The following is a 21,569-nucleotide window of genomic DNA, read 5'->3' on the forward strand; positions in this document are numbered from 1 at the left end:
GATGTTTTCTCTGAATTAACCTTTTCTATTTTGAGAGCTATCAAACAAGATCACAGAGACAAACTCTTCTTAAGAATTATAGTCTGGATAAGTAGAGACATTTTCCTCTTTCTTTAGGGGTGTGTGTGTTTTTAAATTAGGCATGCACTCTGCAACACATGGTCAAATGAAAAACAAGTTTACGGCTATAATCTTATTTTCCTGAAATAAGCTCCAGTAAACTTCTGAGTAAAACTTGGGCTGCAGGTAAGGGTCAGTCTCCTGGCTAGGCATGGACAAGATTGTCAGTTTTGGCTTCTCAAGGTTTCTCACTTTTCCAATCTTAAATTCAGTTCTCCAGTCAACATTCATCAGAATTTTAGTGTGCCTTTTGCCTACTGTACACATTTTTATATTTAATGTTCCCTGATATACACATTTTGCAAGCAATTAATCCTAATGCATTTTTGTTACTTTCACCCACATATTTTTTAAAATTTATTTTTACAATTAACAAAATTTACACACCACTTGTTTGTAGTAAAATGCACTTTATGCACCTACCCTAAACTATGAATTTTTGCACAGATTATCTGATTGCAGAACTGCAGTGTGTAAAATGTGGAGAAGTGTGAATTCTGAAGGAGAGCTGTACTTCAGCTTGCATTTTCAGGACATGTGAATTAAGTAAAGGTACCCCTGCCCGTACGGGCCAGTCGTGTCCGACTCTAGGGTTGTGCGCCCATCTCACTTAAGAGGCCGAGGGCCAGCGCTGTCCGGAGACACTTCCGGGTCACGTGGCTAGCGTGACGAAGCTGCTCTGGCGAGCCAGCACCAGTGCAGCACACGGAAACGCCGTTTACCTTCCCGCTATAAAGCGGTACCTATTTATCTACTTGCACTTAGGGGTGCTTTCGAACTGCTAGGTGGGCAGGAGCTGGGACCGAAAGACGGGAGCTCACCCCGCTGCGGGGATTCGAACCGCCAACCATACGATCGGCAAGTCCTAGGCACTGAGGTTTTACCCACAGCGCCACCCGCGTCCCTGTGAATTAAGTAGATTTGCATTAAAATGTGAACCAAAACAAAATTCTCCCTCATACCTACTCATGACTACTTCTGCTATTTAAACATTTAGTTGTACTCACTTATATCGCACAGTTTTCCTTCCCAGCCTGTTTGGCAGAAGCACCTGAAATCGTTAACTTCATCTATGCAGGTCCCACCATTTTTGCATGGATTTCCAAGGCAGTCATTGATATCTAAGGAAGACAATGCACAATCACCACTGGAACCATTTTATTTGGTGTGACAAGCCACCACTAGAGTGTTCATCTATTGAGGAAAGTCATGATTGCTCCAGCTGGAAAAGGTGTGTCAGCTTGTAGAACAGAGATGGGAATACTTTTTAGGTACCAGGAGCGCAACTGGAGAAAGGTGTGAAGTTGTGGATCAGGGAACAAAGAACACAATTAAAGGAAATGGATGCTTCTGTGCACATGCTCAGTCCAGAATTTTTCAATGCCAGAACTAACCTCCAAGTTCTGCCACATAAAACTCCAGTCCTCTCCAAACTTTGTTTCAGCTGGTTTTGGGGGAGTTGCTATTTTTAAACATTTGAAAGCTGGAAACCCTTGCTAGTCTACTACAAATCTCCCCAAGATCTTCCTGTAGATTCTGATCTACCTTCTGCCTAATACACTTTTTGAGGGTGGTGGCTAAATAGAACCAATGTTTGACTACAAGATGCCTTCTGTGTGAATGTAAAAGGCGACTGTTTTGCTGTGAACTGCTGAAATGGTACCCAGGATGTTTTAAAGAAACAGAAACTACCACCCAGCGAACCATGGTGTTTGACTAATTATCCAATCAGTCTTCAAGAATTCAGGAGTAAGTAGCTGCCATTTAATATTTCCACTACAATGATGTTTGTCTGTGGTATGACACCTGCCTTTTTCCTGTTCATAGAAATGGTCTGCCATGATCAAGCTTTGAATCTTGAACCAATGACCTAGGAATGAAATCCTTTAAATCCCATTAGGAGCCTAAGCTCTCCCTCTAAATGGTTTCAAAACAAATGTGTTTCTAATGCTGTACACTGCCCTGAGATCTTTTGATAAAGGTTGGCATATAAATCGAAATAACAGCAGCAGCAACAGCAACAACGTACATACCAGCTTAGTTTTTAATAAAATATTTTTTTCCGCTGCCACTTACTTTCATGACAGTATGTTCCAGTAAAGCCCTTCTCGCAGGCACAAGTAAAATTGCCTCCTGGTTGACTGACACATTGTCCATGGGGTCCACATACACTGGAGGAAATTAATCGGACGCCTTTCCGGGTAGCATTTGTGAAGACCTCTATTGTACAGCTGTCTATTACTAAGAATAAGATATATGGCTTTTAAATAAAACAAAACAAATCCTGCATACAGTCCACCTTCCAATGCAGCTTTTTCACCTGCAGCGCACAGCATTTCATTAAACTAAGTCTTCCTAATATTTAGTAGGCATATTTAGAATGCTCTAAGAAACTTCATTCACAAGCAGATTTGAGAGCTGGGCCTACAAGTGTACATTAAAAGAAGGCAATGTTTTCCCCCCTTCATTTAATTTTCCATAGGAAGGATGGCACATTCTAGTTTTTGTACCTTGTTCTATTTTCCTTCCTAGAGTTTTAGTTTTACTGCTAAAATCAAACTGTATTGCTTCCTTTTACATTTTTAAGCTTGCAAGACTTGTCACACTAATTAAGAAAAAAAGCAATTTAACCAACAGCCACCTTTCCTGCAAGATGTCCATTTTTATATGGCTTCTACGGTAGGTACTTAGCTACTACCAAGTAAACAGGTTTATAGGACAAATATACCTTTACACGAATTATTTTTGCAGTGATCCTTAAGGTGAGAGCAGTTCTTTCCATCATAGTCATCGGAGCAAGCACAATAATAGTCTTCTCGCAGATCATAACATTTAGCTCCATTCTGGCAAGGGCTAGGCTTGCAGAGATCAATATCAAGCTGCAAAAGGTTTAAGACAACACGGGTTAACATTCCTAAAGTATGCCAACACATAACGTCGCATGTTAAAATTGTTGCAGTTACTTCAGTCTTTACAAATTGGTTGCACACACTTATAAGGGATGTAGCTTTCCAGTAACAAAAGCATTTTCCAGTCCAAATCAAGTTTTTGTTTACACCAGAAGCATAAATTAGGGAGTGTCACTTTTGCTAAGACGAGAGGGTGTATTGCTACGTTAAGAATGACTTCTCTCCCCCCCCCCCCCCGTGTTATGCAAAATGCAATATACAGATAGGGATTACATGTATCGTTTCTAGAGAATCTCCCAACAATTTTTTTTTCCTGGGCTGGCATCTTCTCTGCAAGATGGGAAAATCTTTGAAAAGCATGTGCTGACACAGCCATTGGGAGAATTTAGCAGGGGATTCAAATTGTAGGGAGAGAAAAAAAGGCTTGCTCTTCTAATTCTGTGTGTACATTTAAGCAAGGTGGTTTAAAGCTGATTTGTTACTATTATGGTGATGAAAAGGGACAAACTTAAACAAGCCTTGCACCATGTAAGCATTTACAAAGACAAATCCTTTTAAGGAAATTATTAATCTTAATACAGTATTCTTGTACCAACTGCATTTACTTTAAGCACCATCTACCTGTCAGCAAGGCAGACATAGAAAAAGCATGGCACCTATCTGATAAAAGTTCCTAGATTTGAAATTTGGAGGAAAACTTTCAATGAAATATACAATTCTATTATTGTATGTCCACCTGCAAAGTCCTTTTGCAGACAGTGGAAGTTGTCCCTGACCTACTCTTGATTCAGAACTATCTTTCTCAGAACTATCACATATCAATTTTGGAATACGAAAGAGGGGAAATTCAACACTCCCTAGTGGGGAATATTGCAAGGGCATTTGTATCCTTTTAATGAAAAATTTATTTTCCTGCAGCGAAACCCAGACATGGAGCAGTTAGTTATTCCCCCAGGATATGATAAGCTACACTATTTATCTCTGGAACGTATCACAATAGAATATACTTGTCCAAACACATTAGAAAATTCACACAGCAGTATGAATGCACACAAATTGGCAACGTTAAATTTGGAATCTGATTTCTAGCCCATATGAAAGTTTAGCATTTATGAATGTGGCAGGCACATAGTGTAAAAATCAGACCCCTATAAAAAAGCATCACATTGATATTTTCAGTAACTAATAGGTGCTTATTCCAAATATATTATGACCTTAAATACTATAGCTACTGGGATTTTACTGCAGAAGTTTGTCTGTTTACATGGGACAGTAAAGTGAACAGCTGAGTGGCAATTATCTAATTACACAGCCATGGGTTGCTCGGGCTTAAATTATAACAGGACTCTTTCCAGAATTCAATCCATCAAAGCTATTAAGAAGGCCAAGGGATCCTTCACCTCACAGAGATCTCCTGAGAAGCCTTGAGGACAGAGACAGCGGAATCCATTCACCAAGTTCTCACAACGCCCTGCATTTTGACATGGGTTGCTCATGCATTCATCAACTTCTGTTTCGCAGTTCTTTCCTATGAAACCAGGGGGGCACATGCAGTGGTAACCATTCACGACATCCTACGGGAAACGAAAGATCGAAAGGAGAACGCTTATGTTAGAAGGAACAGACTTTCATATCATTTTCTTCAAATAAAATGAAACTAGAATCTCAGAACCACAAATTTTCATTTCATTTTTTTTAAACAAGAGAGGCAAGATTCATCTGGATTAACAACGAAATTATGCTTTAGTACAGAACGAGTGGCTCCTAAGCCCATTCTCCTATAGCTTTTAATCTCTTTCTTTCTCTTTGGTGATCACTCGTAGCCGAGTAAAATTGTCTTCCATGAATATGGTGCTAACAATGAGTCTTCAAGTGACTGTGGAGGCCAATTCTGGATCCACACATCCTTCCACAGTAGGGACATAGGTTTCCGGGAGGGAGTTGATCAAGGTGAGGGTTTGCCAAACATGCCTCCTCTTAGCATGTTTCTCCCTTTTGTCCTGAGTTTGTGCTTTGTCAAAGTCCATGACGCCTTTGGTAGAGGCTATTCTCCAATAGAGATTAAATCTAGACCCATGGGGGCTACCTGCTTCCTTTGAGCCTGCTGGATGTTCACTTCTCCACACTGTGAAAAGTGACTGCTTATAGGCCTACATTCTGCCTCTTGCCTTTTAAGAAACTGATGAGCCGCTGCTAGATTTCATTTCTTTATAACTATGTTCTCAGGAGAAGACAACTTGCAGTGCATCCAAAAAACTGCACCCATGAAATGGCTACATTCATTACATATCCAAATTGGTTATCCATGTAAATCACATTAGGTGTTTTCTTTTACCAAACCTATGCTCACTTTTAAACCCCCTAGCATAGCTATTCTGGTTAAAAGTGAAAAAGCTAAGTTTTAAAATCATGCTTATTATTCCAGGATAAATTCCTAGAACCTTTTTAAAAGAAAGAAAGTTGCTTTCCAACCCTGTAGTACAGAGACTGATGACACAGAGAAACATACCAGAGTAAGTAGCTCAGCAGTTTCATGTTTGAATTTTTAGAATTCTTGGACAAATGCCACCTAGTACTACTAACTTAATCAGTTGGCTCCAAAGCCATCCTATGAACGTCTCAGAGGAACAGTTCTTCCCGTTTGCCATTCAAAATGCTAACATGTGGACCATACTTCAAATGTTCTTGATTATTCCAAGAATCATTTAACAGCAGCATTCCTACCTAATCTTAGTACCATAAAGTCAACAGTCTTTTTTTTTTTTTAACAGAAAGGGAAGGGGTCAGTGTGGACAGAGTTCTACCTAACTGCTCTCGAAGAAACAAGTCTGAACCAAAATAGTAGGCACATACGGTTCAATAACTACTCAGGTACAATCTACCAAATTTAGACATTTGTCCGTTTGATTTCAATGGAAGGGATATGAATTGCTCCCACTGAAATCAATTGTGCTTCAAAAGCACTCAGGTTGGCTACATAGTATCCCATTTATTTAGATTGTTTGTGGCTTTTATCCCTTCATTAGCATAATTTTCAACTTCCCAAAAAAGAAATATGCGTGTATGGGATGTGAAGCACAACAAGCAGCATGATACAAGGAGGTCCTCAGTGACGCGGGATGGAATTTCCCCCCGTTTTGCAAGTTCTTTAGCAACGAATGGCTGCTAACTGCAAATTATGATATAAAACAAGCTTGGCATCTGAAAAAAATTCTCATGCAAATTATCCAAATTTTCCAGAAAACCCACGTCACTGCCCTCAAATATGGTTTTGTCTAGGCTGGCTTGATTTACTCTTTAAACTAGCAATGAACAAGCAACTTAAAATATATTGTGATAATCAATGCAAGGCTAAATGCTGCCAGAAGAAAAACAGCTCAAATATATTGCAGACCTCCCAAACACTCAAACTGTTCCTGAGGAGCTGTTAGAGTGGAGAGAAGAGGAGAGTGGGGAATTACAGGGAAACAACACCTGGAAGGTGAGGGGCAGTTCCAAGTCTGACAACCAGTGTTACCTGCTCTGTCGTGTTCTCATTCAGATGCGGAGCTAAGCTAAACCATGGCTTGGCAAAGATGAGCCAACGTGTGGGCTTCCAGAGGGGAGATCATGGTCACTTAGCTCCTCCTCCAGTTGTTCTGATGCTGCACTGAGTGAAACCATGGGTTGTCTTAGTGAGGGCATGGCCAAACTTGGCCCTCCAGCTGTTTTGGGACTACAGTTCCCATCATCCCTGACCACTGGTCCTGTTAGCTAGGGATGATGGGAGTTGTAGTCCCAAAACAGCTGGAGGGCCAAGTTTGGCCATGCCTGTCTTAGTGTGAACCCAGGCTCATGGCTTAAATCTCCCAGACAAACCATGAACTGTAAGCCCATAGGATAAACCTTGGCTATAGCTTGTGGCTTGTCTGGGGGAGTGAAACCAGGAATCTGGGTTAAGGCAACACTTCAAACCAAACCATGACTTCACTCAGCACAGCAGCAGAATTGGAGAAGCAAAGCAGCTGCAATTTTCTTTCCAGGAGCCCACACACCTGCTCATTCACAGTAGTAATAATAGTAATATTTTTTTTATTTGCACCCCACCCATCTGACTTGGTTGCCCCAGTCACTTTGATCAACTTCCAGCATATAACTAAACCATCATATGGCTTAGCGCATGCTTCCTCAACCTTGGCCCTCCAGATGTTTTGAGACTACAATTCCCATCAACCCTGACCACTGGGTCCTGCTAGCTAGGGATCATGGGAGTTGTAGACCAAAAACATCTGGAGGGCTGAAGTTGAGGAAGCCTGGATTAGCATTAACATGTGAACTGGGCCATAGCTTGAATTTTAAGGAGGAGCAGCTCCAGAGCACCTCAAAACAAGAAAACAAAACAAATGCATTTAATCTTACCTTGCAAGTTCCTCCATTTTGACACTGCCCATGACAATCATTAATATCTAGGAATAAAATACAAATGACATTAAAAATAAAAAATAAAAGACTGGAACTCAATTGCAACGAATAGACTGAAGATGAGTTAGCAACGTCTGTTCATTCTTAATAAGCAATCTGAAGTCTTCCAGAGGCAAGGAAATACAAGCTGTATGGGTGATGAAGGTTTGAATACCAGGCAATATTCAAGCAAAAACGTCAAGTTAGTCTTCCCAAGACCGGAATACTGAAGCTACTCCCCAAGTTAGTTCATTCCACAACTCAAATGTTAAGGCTTTAGATGCAAGGAAACATCTGCTAAGGGAGTCACCATACATGGTTCTTTGAAAGGCTTTAAAGATATCTTTATCATTTCTAAAGATGTCTTAAATTAGGAATTAGGAATGTTTTGATATATTCTATAAATAAAAGCTCTTTTAGGGTCAGATATATATATATATATATATATATACGCAAGATTAAATACTGACTGATGTGACAATTTACTCCTTTCCATCCTGGAATGCAGTCACAGTAATATCCACCAATAAGATTTTTGCAAGAATGAGCATTAAGACAGGGTTTCCCTTCACACTCATTAGCATCTGTGAAAGAAGAGAAAGAAAAGCAGGGAGTGAAGAACAAACCCAGAAATAGACTGCCCTTGCACCAAAGCAGAGCCTCCAAAATATCAGCTACATGTCACGGTGACACATGTTTGCTGATATTTTCAACATGCATGCTGCATAATTTTCCCTATAAAGCAAGCACCAATGATTATAAGCTTCAGACTTTGTGGTTCTATTAAACTCCAGTTATGCAGCTAATAGAGATTATCTGAACAGGCCAGCTCCCCAAGTCTTTGATCAAAAGTATAATAAATACTAGTTTGGGGAACTGTGAGCAATGACGGCTACCGTAGGAGTTTTTCCAGGTGTGGAGAATATGTAAATGATATCCAGCATCGACAATGCCTAAGAATTTTATAGAAGTGGTAGGAAATGCGGCAGATTGGAAGAATGAAACTGGAAATCTGCCATGTTGGTTACCACGAGGGCCCAGCAGCCTCTACTTGTGCATCCATTGACTTGTTCCCCTGCTGTCCTCGCCCATTTCCTGTGACTTCCCTCGTGGTTTGATGGGTCTTGGGCACAATACAATCCAGGTTGGGGGAGTGCTTAACGGTGGACTGTGCCCAAGGGGTGACGGACAAGTCTAGCCTGCCCACTCATCTTCAGAGACTACTTAAATGGTTCTGCATAGCCCTGAGGCATGCATGTAGTACAGGAAAAAATATATTGGGTCAAGCAACGTGCAGGAATAAGGGAGCAGTCGATAAGCACACAACCCGAGGCAACAGGAGCCAAGTGTAGTAGCTTAACAGTGCAAGCATGCCCTAATTTTAGCCACCCTAAGAGTCAAGTCCACCAATATTATCATGCTGAAGACAATTTCATACGTTGCTCAAGTTTGCAGCAAGTGAGGGAAGGATGCTTTTCAGAATGCAACACTGTCCTTTCCTGCACTCAGAGGCATTTAAAAGCATCACACACTCTGATTCTCACAAGATTAACTCAGAACATCAAAGGAAGCATTTATCCAAAATGACTCAGAAGCAGCTAAAACATCAAAGGAACCATTTGCACAAAATGACAACAATATACTTACAATAATGAATGCGATTAATTTTAAAGATAGCTTACAGTCTTGACTTACCAAGCTGGCAGGTTGCCCCAATCCACTGCTGTGGACATATGCATTCAAACCCATTAATGCGATCAACACAAGTTCCACCACTAGCACATGGGTTAGAGGCACACTCATCAATATCTGGGGAGGAAAAGAATGGTCTGAGACAACCATACACGTTGTTTTTGATGCAGATAAATGGGCATAACCATAACTCTTTAGGGAAAGGTTATCAAATCTCATGGACAGTTTGGAAATTACCAACTCAAGCTCTGATATGTTTATGCTCAAGTGCTCCCCATCAGTAAGTGATCATCCCCCTTTAAGATCCTAAAGCAGTTCCACTGCAGTGCAACTCATAAACAGACACGTTTTAAACCTTCCACGATATTAAGCGTGAGAACTCTAAGAACAATCCCGATTCTTTTTTAAAAAAGAAAGGCAACCAGCTCTCATTCACTAACCATTTGCTTAAGTGTAAATATATCTTTACAATTTGTGGTATTAATCAAAGCATGTCCAAAGTCCATTTTGGGGCCTAATTCCTTACCATATGCCTTTGAGAGCAAAGTATTACATCAAGGAATAGCGATGCAAGCCCTCAGCAGAAACAGAAAAACACAACTCGCCTCTACTGATTATTTTGCTACCCATCACCTCCAAAAATATACCACTCTCCTCCCGCACCTCCTCGCAAATGTGCTGCTGCATGAAGAAATCAAAGAATTTGATTTTTGCCTCAACTTTCAAGAGAGTTCTGTTGTTTTGATCCTATACATGTGTAATCCTAAATGTGGTGCTGCAGAGGCCACAAGGAAAAGGAGAACAGCCCCCAGATAACACTTGAAGTGAAAGTTTCTTTGCCAGGAACTTTTTGATTATAAGCATGTTAGCAAGGCTCTTAAGCACTTGCACTCATTAGGTGCTGTGCAATGCTCGATTAACTATTAATCTGCTACATCAACCAATTAAGCTTTTGACTGACCAAGAAAGATGTTAATAACTGGACAACCACAAAAAAATTCTTAAAACTACAATGGCAGCCGACATCTTAAGTAGCCTCTGCTCTTCTCACATATGATAGAACCAATGCGATTTCTAAGATGGCGCCGCCTGTGATACATACATGCATGCGTGACTAAAGATGTAGAAGATGTTCTCCTCCAGATGTGTTGCTTTATCATGCAGATTTGATTCATCGACTGACAAACTCATACAACTAAAATTTTATTAGCTAAGTGACAATCCTGTTATTGTATCAAAGTGGAAGTGCCATTTCAGTTCACTCAATGAACATTCATTTGCTATAGTTACAAGCACCTAAGAGGGGTGTTTCCATAATCAGTTTGTTTCATGTGCACATACAAGTCATAATATATCTGAAACCAAGCTGTACCTACCAATAGCACACGTTGGTCCACTCCAGCCTGCTGGGCACTGGCATTTGAAGCCGGATGAAATTTCGTGGCAAACTCCACCATTAGCACAGGGATTTGATACACAAGCATGCTCAGCTAATAAGAAAAGAAAATTTATCCTCAGTACCCAAATCCAGGTTTAAACACTTTTATCTACAAGTATGTAACGAAGGCCTTGCCCTTCCTTCACAAGAGCCTTTTGCCATCTTCCCAAGTTTACTGGAAGCTCTATCTGGAATACTTTTGCAGACTCCGAAATTTGTCTGCTTCTGTAAGCTATTTGCACTTGAACTAGAATTTCCTTACGCAACACAAAGGGCTTACTCAGATTCCTAATCCTGGTTTGGCATAAGCAGAAGCTTTTGGCGCATGCACTCCTAGGCTCTCCTCACTCATGGGTAGTGATCCCCTACTTCTGACCCTACTTTGCCTATCCATATGAAACAACAAACTGTGGTTTGCTTCAAACAAGCACTGGGGATGGGGGAGAGGAACAAGAGGAGGGAACAAAGCTCCTCAAAGCTTGTTCATATCTAAAGGGGCCCAAAGTCTTATCAATCTGCACACAGGTTTGGTATTTAGCCATCTGAAGAAAACTGATTTTAGATTAGTCATCAAGAGCGAAAAATAATGACAAAATCACCAACAGCTATGTTTCATTTAATCATGAAAGGTATATGGAGGAACATTCTTGTCATCGTAGAAAGCTGAACAACAACAACAACAACAAAAAGACATGCAATTGTTTGTCAGTACCAATTTCACAGTTCTTTCCAGAGTAACCATCTTGGCAAGCACAGCTGTATTCATCTGGTTCTGTATTCATGCAGGTTCCACCATTCACACATGGGTGATGATTTCCGCAGTAGTTTAAATCTAGACAGAGGGCGAAGGTGGAGTCGGGTTATTTGACACAAGAAGATGCAGAACTACTACGTGGAGATCTTTCAAGAGAAGGGTAGAGGCAGGCAGAGTATCTTTAACACCCATACACCTGTGCCCACCTTCCCCCTTTAATTCATTTTGGCTTCGTATCAGTCACTGGGTATATTGCCGTCTCAACCAACATCTGTGATGTAAAGACAATATAAAGCAAATCTCTTAGGAATAAATGCATTACACTCACACTGGCCTGGTTTGCACATCACACTAAATCAAGCCATGGCTTGAGGTGAGCCTGAAGGATCCAGAAGAGGACATCACAGCTGCTTTGCTCCTTCCTGGCTCTTTTGGTGCTGTGCTACACTGAACTAAGCCATGGTTTGGGCTTAGCATGTTGTCCTGACTCTGGCTTGTGGTTTAGCTTTCTGGAAAATCCACAAGCCGTAAACCATAGGGACAACCTTGGTTAGAGTTTGTGGCTTGTCTGGAGAAAGCTAAACCACATAGCTGGGCCTGGATGACACAGTAAGCCAAATCATGGGTTAGTTCACTGTTAGTGTGGCAGCAAAACAACTGGGGAGGAGCGAAGTGGATGCATTTCTTCTCTGGGAGCCCACGTGCTCATGTTAAGCCATGGTTAGGGATGGCGTGACATGCAAACCATGCAAGGGCAAGCTTGCAAATGGCAAAACCTGCCTGCTTGCTTAAATGCAATAGGCAAGTGCCACCAGAGAGTTAGAAGACAGATGCTCTCTGTAGTGAGCACATGCTTGGCAAAAACAATCGAGATCAGGTTACTAGTTAGTAATGAGATTTAAATTTTAACTATGAATGGAAGTTCAGTACCTTTGTTGCAGAGCAGACCACCCCAGTTGGTTTCACATTTGCATTCCCAGGGGACGTTGCAACTCCCATGAGCACAGCCTGGGTAGGGGACACACGCATCGCAGAACTGCCCTTCCCAACCATAATTACACCTAGACATAAGTGCATGTTAAATGTTAGCAACATGATGCTTAATTATCTATAATACACATATTCAGAGCACTGCATTTATTATTTAAAGCAGGCTAATTGTTCCACATGTAACAGAATACTGGAGTATTATTGTGTTCCCCTGTCAGAATGCGCATCTCATGATGTGCTAGCCATACTCTACAAGGATTAAAAAAACAACCTGGCAGTTCCCAGGTGAATAAAGGACTTCTGCCCAGAAAAACCTCCATATATAAAAGAAATATAGCTCCACCGCAGCCGAAACAACCGACAAAGCGGAATTTTTTTTTAGACAAGAGCAGCTTATTTGTACCAAGATGTGCGATTCGTTTTTTAGACCCAGAAATAGCCCAAAAAGAAAAGCTCTCCAAGTTGCCATTATGATGCTCAAACTCCATTTACTTCAATGGCATTTCGATAGACTGTGTCAGATTTGCTGTAATCCCAAGCATACTTATTGCTTAATACATCCCATCAGTTTCAATGAGGCTTACATGTGCATAGGACTGTAAAGTTAATCTGTCTTCACAATGCTCTTTAAGCTTACAGCAGCGTCCCTGCTTACTTACAATAAGTTACAAGATAGTCAAACCCCAGGGCTCATTTGAGAGGCCTAAAAATGGCTTAGGCCAACCAGTCACAAAACAGGAGTACAAGGGCAGAGCAGTAAAAAAAAATGGAGGCAGATGGAAGCAGAGATTGGCTTAATCAACTGGAAATTACTGGCATTGTTTTCTATTTAATCCCTTTTGGAATTTTTCTTGTAGCAGGTAGTTCAGCTTTCCTCAAGCTATATACAGTTATTGGTTCTGGAGGTATCGATTTTACGAATCTGAGTAGAGAAGGCTTTCTGCTTTATGTTTTTCTTCCTCATCATATGCTCCTCATAGCATTTTTACCCATCTCCTCTCATTTCTTCTCGCATTCTCCTTTTGCACTAAAACCGGAAGCTTGGGAGGCTGGCATTGGGTAACAGGTATTTGCTGTCCCTTTTACATTCAATTCTTGCTCTTATGAAGCTCCCATCTCTTACCCACTTCCTCTCTATTTCCATTTTATTATTACCATTACTCTTGGAGCTGCTGCTAGACAGTCTAATCCAAAGGCTACTGAATGACGAGGGGATGGGCTGCATCTGAAAGCGAGCAGACACACTAGCAGTCCCTGGCCCAGTTTTGAGCACTGCCGGTCTCGGGAATACTTGGTTCATTACAGCTTGCCTTTTTTATTGGTCAAAAAAACTATTCACTCCCCCTACAAGAGCTTGAGCACAACAATAACTCAATCACAAAACAGAAAATGAAGGTGACATGGAACCCCTTCCAATGAAATGCTCTGCCCATGAAGAGCAGTTGGAAAGAATGGAATGATGGAGGGCAGTTGTGGAGCTACATGTGGGGCACAGAGAGTCCCATGAGGATTTGCTCCTGCCCGCTTAGGTTGTGTATGGCTGCTAAGCAGGCAACTTTTCATTTCTGTCTCCAGCTTCCCTTCCCTTTCCCCTACCTGTCACCAGGGCTATAGCTAGGGGGTGGCGAGGTGGGCCACCTCCAGGGGCGCAAGCGTTGGGGGGTAGCACAAAATCGTCTAAAAATATGTCCATAAATATAAATATCCATTACTGCCTCATAAGAAATGGTTTTAAATAGAGGGTACATTGAATGGGGGGGGGGGTAGAGGAGAGGCGGAAAGAAGAGCTAATTTGTCCATGGCTAGGGGGCGCAATCTGGACGGTTCTGCCAGGGGCGCAAGACCACCTAGCTACAGCTCTGTCTGTCATTCTGTTTCTTGCTGTAGCTCCTATTTAATTCCTTTCCTTTTTGCTTCTGCCGTGTTCTTCCCTTCCTCCTTCCTTTATCTTACAGGTCTTTTTCTTTTCTTTGCTTGCCTCTCCCTATCACGTCTTCTACTGCCCTTTCTGCTTTAGCCTCCCTCTCCCCAAAAGACCCAATGAACATGAGACTTTTGCTATGAGCAGGAGCTTTTCAAGACCAGTCTTCTCGCCTCATTTGCTCCCTTTTCCTCCCACCATCCCAAAACATGTATCTTCAAGTTTTTCTTTCAGACTTTTTTTTTCTTTTTTAAAAACCCTCTTTTCATCCTGAAGTTTTTTTCCGTGCCTCTCCTGGGATTTCCAAACACTCCTCCTCATGCAAGTCTGCCAATGTCACTCCTCTTGTGCAGGGGTAGTGCTGCTTTGGCTGTATGTAAACAACAGCACTCCCCCCCCCCCCGCCCCAAACTGGAAATGATTACATGAATGATTGCATGAATGGAATGAGAAAATACTGCATGGGTCTATCCCACAAAGCACAGTTGGCTTTGAAACGTGGAAGGCAAATGGAACATTATGAAGCCACATGGGAGGAGTCGTGGAGGAATCTCATTTCTTTGGGGAACAGTCTTTCCATTTAAGAAACAGGTATTGTTACCAGGAACTTACCCGGTGGCAGTATAAAGCTAAAGACCCAGTAGAACAAAGCAAACCAGAGAGGTTCATTTACATTCATTTTGTTTGCCTACATGCAAACCAGCTACCTGCACATGGAAAAGGCTTATGGTTTAACTGCCGAATTTCTGCAGGAACCAAATAAATAAGCCTGTGACTATACACAGTATCCACATTTTCCATGCTCCCTTACCATGCAAGTTGTAAAGATCTAGTTGATTTTGTGCCGCACTATCAACATGTTTCAAGGGACAGCGAGTTCATTTGGATAATTAAAGAGTTTTGGTAAACAGGGGTTGCTAGGTGCTTAAACGACAAAAGCTCCTGCTGTATTAGCGTGGCATGCATTCTTGCAACTACAATCTAGAACAGCAAGGGATCCTTGCGAAGGTTTTCCTCAAATGTGGGTGGGTGGGGGAGGAAGGCATATAATTGGGTGCCTCATAAACCTAAACAACAAAGCACGGGTTTTCCCAAAGTGCAGCCTCCCACAGAGACTGCTGAAAGGGGAGAGTGAAGCTGCATGTTCTTGACTGCTGAGGCTGTAGGCTTCAGGTGCAAGATGAACTGGCACAGTGAATGGAGGTAGGGAAGCCAGGCAAATATGCCTTGTGAGGTTTCTACGCCCAGGAACTGAAGATTTAGGGCGTCATTTCAGGAATTTAAACCACTGAGCCTAGGGCTTGCCGATTGGAAGGTCAGCAGTTCGAATCCCTGCGACGGGGTGAGCTCCCGTTGCTTGGTCCCAGCTCCTGCCAACCTAGCAGTTCGAAAGCACAGCAGTGCAAGTAGATAAATAGGTACCGCTCCAGCGGGAAGGTAAACGGTGTTTCCGTGTGCTGCTCTGGTTTCACCAGAAGCGGCTTAGTCATGCTGGCCACATGACCCGGAAAAACTGTCTGCAGACCAACGTCGGCTCCCTCGGCCAGTAAAGTGAGATGAGCATCTCAACCCCAGAGTTGTTTGTGACTGGACTTAACTGTCAGGGGTCCTTTACCTTTTAGCCCTAGATGGAATGTCTCTTCCCCTTGCATCTTCCCTCCCTTGATCCAAGAATTGTAGAGTTGGAAAGGACCCTGAGGACCACCAAGTTCAACCCCCTGCAATGTGGGAATACGCAGCTGTTCCATACAGGGACCAAACCTGCAACCTTGGCGTTTGATCAGAGGGAATGGAGTGCTAAAACAGCCTCATCCTCACTATTCATTTGTCTTTGCCATTGCTGCCCTTCTGAACAAAGAGTAAGGCAGAGGCTCTTTTAACACCATGTTCTCCCAGTGTCCCTAACCTTCTTGGCTCAAACCATCAAGATAAGCCAGGAACCCCATTCCACCTGGCCTGTGAGACAATCCCCAGCACCTTATGACAGTTTGATTGCGCATGTGGAGCTATTTTCCTGGAGTTGCTACAGGCCTTGCAAGAGCAGTAGTGTCAGGAACACCAGAATTCGAAAGAAACCAACTTTTGCATGCTGCAACATCAGGAGATGAGTTATGGGAACTGTTTTCAGGGATGCCAACAGGATTTCCTAGGCTCGTTAGGATGTGTGCGGATTGGGACCTCCACAAATCCCCACCAAGAACTGCTGCTTACATACATGTATTAACTTAGCTTAGTCTACCTTGCAGGACAGTAACACAGATAAAAAGGGGAGAATATGGCAATGTACGCGACCCTGAGCTACTGGGAGGAAAAATGAAACACAAATATATGATGCCATGAATGTAAAGAAAAACAAACAAGCACAAAGCTGGAAAAGCAACCCCTCTAGCTTTAACTGTAAGATTTCATAGTCCTGATATTTGCCACAAAACACCCCCTTCCAAAAAACGTTTGCCAACCCTGATAAATAACAAGCCAAAAATAATCTAAATAAGTGCAATTTCACCATTTTGGTGTCTGAACTAGAAACTCCCAGCTCGGCCTACCTCACAGGGCTGTTGTGAAGATAAAAAAGGAGGGGGAGTAATGTACACAAGCTAGAGCTGCCCTTCCTATTCCCTTATACAACCCTTTTGTCAGCGTGTATGTCAGTATCTAAATTTGCTATAAAAGCAAATGCCAGAAACCCTTCACACTTTTTTATCTATTAACCTTGCAGATTTTTGACACTTCACAAGGTATAAAGTTAAATGGGAAAAGGGTTAGAAGTTTGCACTGGCGCCAACGTGCAGAGAATTTCAAAACTGCTCAGGAGACTCCCACCTGCTACTCTTTTTCTGCCCACACATCAGAAAGGCAACATCTGTAAATAATGCAAGAGGACGTATGGGGAAATGGGAATTTGTGTTTCTCTCCCCATCCACCCACTCTCCTCAATGCCTTCAAAGATACTCCTCAAAATGATGTTCCAGAATCAAAAACAAGTAATTGCCACTATGCAAATATGCCCGTGGGCCAGGGAGTCCTTGATTCAAATTTCACGTCAGCCATAAACTCAGTTAAGTATCTTTGACCAAGCTATTGTCTCTGCCTCAGCCCAGTGTCTCTAATATTATTTGCATACTCAAATAATGGAAAGTTAGACACAGGAATATGTAACTGAAATGCGGATAAAGATACACGTTAATACAGCTGAAAATTAAGAGATAGGATATAATTAAAGTGGAATATTTCAGTTTACTTCACCACTACAGCAGATTCGGTATACTGTCACACATCCCACAATATTCCACAACAGCCCACTTCTATGCTAATTTATATATTAGGAGGGGGATGCGGAAACAACTATCTCCCTGGTATTTTAGCTTCATAACATCAGAACTGGTTCAGTTTAATGCCATTACTTTAATTTAGAAAGCATTTGGCTAAATAAGGGTTCTTGTTATCCAAACATGCTGCTGCTTTACAAAAATGCATTTTCTCAACCTAGTTCGATTATCAAAAGCAAGTAAAAACACATATTGCTGCCCCTGTGGCTGATACGCTAACCAAGAAAGCAGTAAGCGCATTAATATATATCACAACTTTTAAGAAGCAGCTAGTTTTGAACATAAACATCTGCAGAGCTTGCATCCTACAGTACATTCTGGGGTGGGGGCTCCAGGTTTTGAGGGGGCTGGTGCCTTGTCTTCCTAAAATCAGGTGGCCATGAGCAACCTGTAATTTTAAATTTCCCACAGCTCGCCAACATAGCACAGCTTGTGGGCACTGTAGGAAAGTTAAAATCACAGGCAACTCACAAAACCAAAGTTGGAGGTGGGGATGGAAAAGTCAAGGTCCAATCCAGAGAAGGCATCAGCACCAATGGGCCCTTGGTAGCTACCAAATTTTGCCACTGCATGTGATCCTATTGCAAGAAAAGACTTAGCTTCCTATTACAATGTTGTACCAGTAAAAATGATTGCCTAACCAAAGGAACACAGTGTTTACAAGTCAAAAGGTTATGTACAGCAAGCTGATTAGTTGTCACATCTATAAAGGAAGGATAAATTGAAGGTTTCCTGCCTAACAGGAAGTCTGGTCATATTCAACATGAATAGAAGCTAGAACAGCTTAATTTCATTTCTGTATGTGAAATTGTTCAGGAATTACTACACATCCCCAGAACCTGCTGAAAAATTAAAATGTTGACAGGGAAAATTAAGAGGATGTCTAAAGAGAACAGTTCTTCATCATGACTGAAACTAAGAAAGGGGAAAGAAAAATGGGAGTCTGAGCTCATTGCAGCTTTAATTCACTGCTGAACTAACAGGACTGTTCTGTGATTGGCTACATAAAAACTGCTACTGCAAAATGTTTATTACGAACCTTGTTATGAAGAATTAAAAGAGTAACGTCTGTATCACCAAGGCACCACAAATACAGTGTCACACAAATTCCCCTTTGCCTCTGAAAAGCCCAACTATTTTGCCAGCAGTCATAAAAAACAATTGAACTTTGGTGCGTGTGTTTGTGTGTGACACATAGCCACCTATTCATGAATTCAAGAGCTTTCTTCACCATACAATTAACTTCTAATATGTTGATTTTCTACATAATATTCCCTTAGGAATCATTCAAGAGCTCTGACTAAGCAGGATTCTTCAACATCCCCATTCAAAGATCAGAACGGATATACCAGAGTTCCATTCAAAACATTTCAGAAGCAGAATGAATCCAAGGATTTCTGAAGAGAAGGCACTTCAGCATAAAACAGGGATGGCGGACCCTGCAGCTCTCTAGATGTGGCTGAACTACAACTCTCATCTTGCCCGACCACTGGCCATGATGGTGGATCTCAATGGGAGCTGTAGTCCAACAACATCAGGAGGGCCACAGAGTCCCCATCTCTAGCATAAAATAAGAGCCATAATGCATTCAATAGGGTGGAGGCTAAACGAGAGAAAAAACTACGAAATACTCCACACTGCTGGTGGACCTGTAAAGTACACAACTGCATCCGGTGCACATTATCTTTTTTTAAAGAACTACCACGGCCATCAGCCTAATGAAAGCAAACTCCTACACATATGCTTGCACTGGAAAATTTAGGTAAAACATTTCAGACAGGAAAGGACTAGTGGAGATGTGTGTGTGCATATCTCAATTTCAGAAGCCAACTGCATCATAGGAAGGGGTAAACACACACCCAGTTCAAAACATACCACCGCCACTGCTATTGAGTTAGGGCTTATCCACATTTCCTTTTGTCACGGCAATTCCTGTTTCCTATGGATTGATGTTTGCTCCAATATAGCACTAAAGAGCAGGTTTTCCCTGGAAAAGGAGCAGGGCAAGGGGGAAACCACCTGGGCTTGTGCCTACAAAGCACAGAACAAGCAGAAGTGCGGACAAGCCTTTAGTGACATGCAGACGATGGTGCTGGTTGTTGTTGTTTAGTCGTGTCCGACTCTTTGTGACCCCATGGACCAGAGCCGCCAGGCACTCCTGTCTTCCACTGCCTCCCACGGTTTGGTCAAATTCATGTTCATAGCTTCGAGAACATTGTCCAACCATCTCATCCTCTGTTGTCCCCTTCTCCTTGTGCCCTCCATCTTTCCCAACATCAGGGTCTTTTCCAGGGAGTCTTCTCTTCTCATGAGGTGGCCAAAGTATTGGAGCCTCAGCTTCACAATCTGTCCTCCCAGTGAGCACTCAGGGCTGATTTCCTTAAGAATGGAAAGGTTTAATCTTCTTGCAGTCCATGGGACTCTCAAGAGTCTCCTCCAGCACCATAATTCAAAAGCATCAATTCTTCGGCGATCAGCCTTCTTTATGGTCCAGCTCTCACTTCCATACATCACTACTGGGAAAACCATAGCTTTTACTATACGGACCTTTGTTGGCAAGGTGATGTCTCTGCTTTTTAAGATGCTGTCTAGGTTTGTCATTGCTTTTCTCCCAAGAAGCAGGCGTCTTTTAATTTCGTGACTGCTGTCACCATCTGCAGTGATCATGGAGCCCAAGAAAGTAAAATCTCTAACTGCCTCCATTTCTTCCCCTTCTATTTGCCAGGAGGTGATGGGACCAGTGGCCATTAAAGTTTTTTTGACATTGAGCTTCAGACCATATTTTGCGCTCTCCTCTTTCACCTTCATTAAAATGTTCTTTAATTCCTCCTCACTTTCTGCCATCAAGGTTGTGTCATTTGCATATCTGAGGTTGTTGATATTTCTTCCGGCACTGCCTTGTCGTGGCGAAGGGGCTTGAATAACTCAGAGAAGCTATGAGCTATGCTGTGCAGGGCCACCCAAGATGGGCAGGTCATAGGGGAGAGTTCTGACCATATGTGATCCACCTGGAGCAGGAACTGGCAAGCTACTCCAGTATCCCTGCCAAGAAAACTCCATGGACAAAGACAACAGACGGTGCTGGTACAAGGTTGTAATTCAGTAGTTGAGCACCTACTTTGTGTACAGAAAGTCCATGTTCTATCCTTGGCACCTTCTGGTCGGGCCACAAAAGACCTATCTGTGACCATGGGGAGTCACTGCCAACCAGAACAGACTAACTGCTAGACAACAGTGAGCTAAATGTACCAGTGCTATGACTTGGATTAGGCAGTCATGTTCCTAATCACCATTAGTCATCTCAGACTAACTACCCTAAGGAGGTATGTAGTTTTGTGCTGGAAGCTCAAAGCAGGCTAGTGTCATTACACTGAACAGTTAGTGTAATGGCACCAGCCCATTTTCAGCTGCCAACAGTTAGTAATAACAACTCCATGTAACTGAACACATTTAAGCAAACAAATGTAATTCAGTATGTTACTGTAATACACAGGCTCTCCTGCCACACACATTCAGCTGATCATGGAGACAAGTCACTTTGCTTGCTAGAAATGTGAGCAATAGGGTTCAGAATTGCCTGTTCTTGGAGACAGGCTGCCATACTTTCCAGAACAGGTGAAATGGAAAAAGGAGACCAAAATAATCACCACACCTCTCAGATTATTTCGACTATAAAATAAAAACACACTTTGGGTTTGCTGCTATATGCATTTTTTTAAAGCACCTGTTTTGGAAATCTAGGGTCAAATTAAAAAGCAGGACATAACATATCTGAAATAAAAAGATCAACCTTAAGAAGTCAATAGCCTGGTTTGCATGTTAAAGCCAGCCATGGTTTATTGCACTATGGCTTGTTTTATCATCCAAATCATGTCCAGCACCTTAAATATGGCCTGTGTACTACTAACAAACCATAACCTGAAGCCATAGTCTGTTTTTGAAGCTTTAATTAGTCTGACATTATATGCCAGAAATC

At 42.1% G+C, this 21,569-nt stretch overlaps 1 protein-coding gene across 6 annotated transcripts in view; it reads right to left on the reverse strand.

Annotated features, from left to right (window-relative positions):
* Nucleotides 1-21,569, reverse strand: part of JAG2 (jagged canonical Notch ligand 2) — an 89,525-nt gene that overhangs the window by 20,085 nt on the left and 47,871 nt on the right. For 4 of the 6 annotated variants that reach the window (XR_014547233.1, XM_083610845.1, XM_083610847.1 and 1 more), the window contains 10 exons: nucleotides 12,284-12,414; nucleotides 11,312-11,431; nucleotides 10,538-10,651; nucleotides 9,165-9,278; nucleotides 7,940-8,053; nucleotides 7,428-7,474; nucleotides 4,430-4,603; nucleotides 2,849-2,999; nucleotides 2,197-2,361; nucleotides 1,128-1,241 (listed from right to left, as the gene is read on the reverse strand). Coding sequence is in view for 5 of the 6 variants with exons in the window: in XM_083610845.1 (XP_083466971.1) it covers nucleotides 1,128-1,241; nucleotides 2,197-2,361; nucleotides 2,849-2,999; nucleotides 4,430-4,603; nucleotides 7,428-7,474; nucleotides 7,940-8,053; nucleotides 9,165-9,278; nucleotides 10,538-10,651; nucleotides 11,312-11,431; nucleotides 12,284-12,414 (1,244 nt within the window). In the remaining variant the exon portion in view is untranslated. The remainder of the gene's footprint in view (nucleotides 1-1,127; nucleotides 1,242-2,196; nucleotides 2,362-2,848; nucleotides 3,000-4,429; nucleotides 4,604-7,427; nucleotides 7,475-7,939; nucleotides 8,054-9,164; nucleotides 9,279-10,537; nucleotides 10,652-11,311; nucleotides 11,432-12,283; nucleotides 12,415-21,569) is intronic. The other 2 variants (XM_083610846.1, XM_083610849.1) reach the window with 1 other exon arrangement.

This window comes from Podarcis filfolensis (assembly GCF_964270895.1).
Source record: "Podarcis filfolensis genome assembly, chromosome: 1".
Taxonomy (NCBI): domain Eukaryota; kingdom Metazoa; phylum Chordata; class Lepidosauria; order Squamata; family Lacertidae; genus Podarcis; species Podarcis filfolensis.